This window comes from Gekko japonicus, unplaced genomic scaffold (assembly GCF_001447785.1).
Source record: "Gekko japonicus isolate JY-2015 unplaced genomic scaffold, Gekko_japonicus_V1.1 scaffold142, whole genome shotgun sequence".
NCBI classification, from domain to species: domain Eukaryota; kingdom Metazoa; phylum Chordata; class Lepidosauria; order Squamata; family Gekkonidae; genus Gekko; species Gekko japonicus.
The window spans coordinates 1734365-1740364 of record NW_015174848.1 but is presented as its reverse complement, the minus strand read 5'-3'; the positions used below and the strand labels follow the sequence as shown (position 1 = coordinate 1740364).

Below are 6000 nucleotides of genomic sequence, written 5' to 3'. Positions count from 1 at the left end.
CCGGGACACTAGAGCCCCCCCCACTTTTGCCCCCCCCCCCGCAAGCACCAAGAATACAGAACATCCCTTGCCCCAGACCAGGAGTTCCTATCTATACCTTGTGGCTAATAGCCCCTGATGGACCTCAGCTCTTAACGTAAGAACATAAGAGACGCCAATGTTGGATCAGGCCAGTGGCCCATCCAGTCCAACACTCTGGGTCACACAGTGGCCAAAAATACCACCAGTGGCCATCAGGAGGTCTGGCAGTGGGGCCAGGACCTCACAAACACTCATCTATGGTTTTATTTTTCAAGCCTGCCCCCATCCCGAGGGCTTCCCCACTGTTTCCAGCCAATGGGTGGCGTATGTTTATTTTGCATCACACCCTAACCTTTAAGCATTCAAGGCAAATAACTTGCTTCATAAGCACAAAAAAAAATTTGTTTTAATTTTGCAAAGGAATACGCTCGTTGCAGGAAGAAGGCTCAAAACCACAAGGGCTAGTGCCGGAAGAAAAACACGCCAGGCTCCACGTAAAAGCAATGCTGGTGAAACAGAAGCCAATGACAGCCTCCTTCCATATGTCCCTGTGTGCCAGCTACGGTCACCAGGCAGCCGTCTGTTCACTACCCCACCACTTATGGTGCCCGTCTGGCATCGGCCAGAGCCCGGGCCTTTTCCATGGGGGCTCCATGGGGGGGGGGGGGCTTTTTGGAGTGCTTCAGAAGGCGCTGCAAGGCCTGCCTGTCTGCCAGGGCTTTGGAGGGAGTCTGAATGGGCAGGCATCTTTTCAGGGGGCAAGAGACTTAGGCAGGGGTCATTTTGTAGAAAAAGAGGTGCAGGAGCTCATTCGCATAACTTATTAGCATAACTTATTTTCATATGCCACACACCCCTGACATCACCGGAAGTGTGTCAGAAGGCAACACCCACCGCTCAGGCTCCACTGGACTGTTTCGGATTGCCAGCTATGGGGGGGAGACGGGGACGTGCAGATCTGTCCTCGCAGAGGAGGGAGAGCTTGTACCTGAATAAAACTTGGTCTTAAAGGTGCCACTAGACTGTTTTGGCCCGGGGGGCCGGGGGGGCTCTGCAACGTACCTGGCTGCTTCTTGCTCTGACTGAGGGCTGCTGGGAGCAGGGGGTGGGGCTTATTGCATGTGCCCTCCCCCTGGGCTCTTTACTGCCAGAGCTCTGCTCCTGTGCGCTCCTGCAGGAAATGACCCCTGGTTAGGGCTTTGTGATTATTTTTGGTTTTAGCTGGGGATGTTTCCACTATTACCGTAAGCCACCTTGAACCAAGAGGACAGGTGGGATAGAAATATTTGAAGCAATAAATGAACAGATGCTACAGGGGTGCGGTGCCTCACCTGGACAGAGTTTCTGCCTCACTGGCTTCACATAAAAAAAGAAAAGAAAAATCATGCCTAGGTCTTTATGGCAGGGTTCCCCAGCCTTTCTGAGCCTGTGGGCACCTTTGGAATTCTAACATGGCACAATTGGCGCAGCCACAGGCAACGCTCCCTCTAAGCGGTGGAGTCCTGTGAGGCAAAATTCTTCTTTGTGAGCTAGTGGCCTTAAAGTTGTGAGCGAGTTATTTGGTAACTGCATCAACTAGTTTGCTCTGGAGTCATCCTTTCTGAGCTAAGACGAAAAATGTGTGAGCTGGAGGCTAAAAAACTGTGAGCTAGCTCACACTAACTCAGCTTAGAGGGAACACTGGCCACAGGAGCAGCCACAAAATGGATGCCGCAGCTGACTTTCAGTCACACAGTTGAAGAACCTCGTGCTGAGGGTGGCAAAGGCTGCCAAAACGAGTGTTTTTAAAAATCTGCACAACCAATCAACTCTCCAATGGCCGGCCAGAAGCTCTGCTGGGGAAAAGCCCTACCCGCTTTCTAAAGGCACTTGGCAGGCGCCAGGAAAGGTGTCGGCAGACTCCGTGGTGCCCGTGGCCGCCACGTTGGGGACCCCTGCTTTAAGGGATCAGAAGACTCAAAAGCTCAGCGTCTGAGAAAGCAAACTGGACGGGGGAGGAAACAACGCAACAGCACATCCACACAGAGGGTCAGTGTCCAATCTGATGGGGAGTAAGCTACGTCCCCCAAATTGACAGTATTCTTCAGATCGCCCTGAGCCCGCTTTTGTGGGGCGGGCGGGCTATACATCGAAATAAATAATAATAATAATAATAATCGGCACACAACCCCACCCCCACTGTCAGACTCCTGCAGCAATCAGGCCCAACAACTCTTTTCTACAGAAGTGACGTTTATTGGTACAGTATCGGCGGAACATCTACATTCCGGGATCTGTGTTAAGACTAACGGGAAAAGCACAGGGATGGGAGATATACTGGGTTCAAAGGGGTAGTGTGATGGCCTGCAGCCAATCAAGGAATTAGGAGGAGCCTGCCCAAAGTAACTGGGCCCGGCAAACGGAAGAGTTCTCAGGGAATGTGTTACAGCTAGGCACTCAAGGTCAGGCAGGTAACATACACAGATAACAGAGTATTCTCAGGCAGTAAGAACCGAAAGTTAAAATACCAGGCAGGGGTCCTCCTCCCCAGGGGTCATCTTGTAGAAAAAGAGGTGCAGGAGCTCATTAGCATAGCTCGTTTGCATAGGCCACACCCCCTGACATCACCGGAAGTGTGTCAGAAGGCAACACCCACCGCTCAGGCTCCACTGGACTGTTTTGGATGGCTAGCTATTGGGGGGAGGGGGGAGAATGTGCAGATCTGTCCTCGCAGAGGAGGGAGAGCTTGTACCTGAAAAAAACTTGGTCTTCAAGGTGCCACTGGACTGTTTTGGGCCAGGGGGCTCTGCAACGTACCTGGCTGCTTCTTGCTCTGACTGAGGGCTGCTGGGAGCAGGGGGTGGGGCTTGTTGCATGTGCCCTCCCCCTGGGCTCTTTACTGCCGGAGCTCCGCTCCTGTGCGCTCCTGCACGAAATGACCCCTGCTCCTCCCTATATGTCAGCTCCCTGACACCCACCATGCTCAGTGAAGTCAAGGTCTAGCCCCACCGCTGGACCTCCTGATGGCACCTGGTATTTTTGGCCACTGTGTGACACAGAGTTTTGGACGGGATGGGGCCACTGGCCGGATCCAACATGGCTTCTCTTATGTCCTTAGGGCTGCCGCAGAAGCCCGCCCCCTCTCCCCCCCCTGCCTACCAAGCAGTCCCTCTGCAGGGTCTTGCACAGGGCGCTGTACATGTCGGCGTCCAGGAAGAGGCCGTCCTGCGTGTCCTGCATGAAGTCCAGGTCCTTGTAGGTGGGGAAGACCTTCTCGCGCTCCTTCTGGGACGCCCGGCGCTTGTAGGTGGAGCCCTTCAGGTCGTACTTCTGGTGCATCCGGACGGAGCGGGGCAGGAGGTTGTTCATCACCACGATCCGGATGTTCTTGCCTCCCGCCTGCACGCAGTACAGCCCGTAGAACTTGGGCAGCAGCGTCCGGGGGTTCTGGTTCAAGTTCTGCAAGGGAAGAAGAAGAAGAGTTCCTGCTGTGTGCCTTTTTTGGGAGAGGGACTGGAGAAGTTATTCCTTCCTGACCTTGGATAAGAGCTTTAGGCAGCCTCCCAAGTTGTCTGGAAGGAAATGCCAAGTAACACACCGCCACTCTGATCACTGATGTACACATGAAGCTGCCTTATACTGAATCAGACGCCCCTGGGTCCATCAAGGTCAGTGTTGTCGACTCAGACTGGCAGCCGCTCTCCAGGGTCTCAGGCGGAGATCTTTCCCGTCACCTCCTGCCTGGTCCTTTTTAACTGGAGATGCCGCGGATTGAACCTGGGATCTCCTGCATGCCAAGCAGATTTGCTACCACTGAGCCACGGTCCCTCTTTACAGCTCTCCAGGGTCTCAGGCGGAGGTCTTTCCCATCACCTCCTGCCTGGTCCTTTCTAACTGGAGATGCCGGTGACTGAACCTGGGACCTCCTGCACGCCAAACAGAGGCTCTGCCACTGAGCCACAGCCCCTCTTTACAGCTCTTCAGGGTCTCAGGCTGAGGGTCTTTCCCATCACCTCCTGCCTGGTCCTTTTTAACTGGAGATGCCGGGGACTGAACCTGGGACCTCCTGCATGCCAAGCAGAGGCTCTGCCACTGAGCCACAGCCCCTCTTTATAGCTCTCCAGGGTCTCAGGTGGAGGTCTTTCCCATCACCTCCCAAAGAGGGAAGATGCAGCCAGGGCTCTTTTCAGCCACGCCCCCTCCCCCCTGCACGACTCACCATATAGTAGCCCGGCAGTAGCTTCTGCAAGAACTCGGCTTCTTTGTGCTGGACCGTTTTGATGATGAACTCGTCATCGCTGGAGACGTAGAAGATGGAGCCGCTGGCCCCGGAGTTGGAGAGCTCGATGAGGGGCTCGCTACACAGGGAGCACTTGTTGGGGGGGGGGGGGAGAAAGAAGGGGAAGACACAGTGGTGAGGGCAGGACGTAAGAAGCGGCCCAGTGCCAAAATGAGCCGAAGCTCCCACTGTGGCGGGTCCCCGTGCAGAGCGGCGGGCAACGTCCTAAACAGCTGCCATTCGAGGAAAACATCTCGTTTATTTTATTAAAATATTTCATATCCTGCCTTTCCTCTTGATACGAGGCGGCTTACGACACAAGTTAAAAGCCATTTTCAGTTGAAACCAGAGATAAAACAGCCAGCCCCAAATCCCTTCCCCCTCCCCTCTTAAAAGATGGCCATCATTCAACCCCCCCTCCTCTGAAGGCCTGGCGAACAGGCAGGCCTTGTGGCTCCAAAAGGTTGGGGACCCCCCCTGCCTTAAAGGTTTAAGGCTTGATTTTCTTTTTTTGATGTCAAGCCGGCGAGGCCGAACCTCTGTCCAGGTGAGGCACCGCACCCCTGCAGCATCTGTGTATTTATTTATTCAGACATTCGGATCCCGCCTTTCCTCTTGCTTTCAAGAATAGTTAAAACATTCCCAACTAAAAGCAAAAAAAATAAAACAACAAACCCCCTAGCCTCTCACCCCCTGAAAAGATGACTGCCCATTCAAACTCCCCCCAAAGCCCCGACAAACAGGCAGCCCTCGCAGCGCTTTCTGAAGACCTCTGAGGAGTTCTTCCCCCTAACCTCTTCAGGGAGTCCCTTCCACAGAGCTGGAGCCAGTGTTCCCTCTAAGCTGAGTTAGTGTGAGCTAGCTCACAGTTTTTTAGCCTTCGGCTCACACATCTTTGTCTTATTAGTTGCTGTAGATCTTCCGGGTTGTGTGGCCGTGGTCTTGGCATTGTAGGACCTGACGTTTCGCCAGCAGCTGTGACTGGCATCATCAGAGGTAGAACACAGAAAGGTGGAGGACTCTCTGTGTCAAGGTGTACTCACTGTGTCAAGGTACTCCCAAGGTACTGGCATCCTCAGTGGTATAACAAAGAAAGATGGAGTACTCTCTGTGTCTGAGATTCTGCCACTGAGCTACAGCCCCTCCCTGCCCTTGGTCTATGAAGACCAGGATTGCCTACACAGACTGGCAGTGGTTCTCCGGGGTCTCAGGCAGAGGTCTTTCTCATCACCTCCTGCCTGGTCCTTTGAACTGGAGGTGCCGGAGATTGAAGCTGGGACCTTCTGCATGCCAAGCAGAGGCTCTGCCACTGAGTCATGGCCCCTCTTTACAGCTCTCCAGGGTCTCAGATGGAGGTCTTTCCCATCCCCTACTGCCTGGTCCTTTTAACTGGAGATGCTGGGGATTGAACCTGGGACCTCCTGCATGCCAAGCAGAGGCTCTGCCATTGAGCCACAGCCCCTCTTTACAGCTCTCCAGGGTCTCAGGCGGAGGCCTTTCCCATCACCTCCTCCCTAGTCCTTTCAACTGGAGATGCACGGGATGGAACCTGAGACCTTCTGCATGCCAGGCAGATGCTCTGCCACTGAGCATTGGCCCCTCTACATGACTCTCCAGGTTCTCAGGTGGAGTTCTTTCCCATCACCTACTGCCCCGTCCTTTGAACTGGAGATGCCGGGGACTGAACCTGGGGCCTTCTGCATGCCAAGCAGAGACTCTGC

General features: G+C 54.1%; 1 protein-coding gene across 3 annotated transcripts in view; it reads right to left on the bottom strand.

Annotated features, from left to right (window-relative positions):
* PIP5K1A (phosphatidylinositol-4-phosphate 5-kinase, type I, alpha) overlaps positions 1 to 6000 on the bottom strand; it is a 119057-nt gene that overhangs the window by 38608 nt on the left and 74449 nt on the right. For all 3 annotated transcript variants that reach the window (XM_015424512.1, XM_015424513.1, XM_015424514.1), the window contains 2 exons: positions 4220 to 4372; positions 3160 to 3459 (listed from right to left, as the gene is read on the bottom strand). In XM_015424512.1, coding sequence (XP_015279998.1) covers positions 3160 to 3459; positions 4220 to 4372 — 453 coding nt within the window. The remainder of the gene's footprint in view (positions 1 to 3159; positions 3460 to 4219; positions 4373 to 6000) is intronic.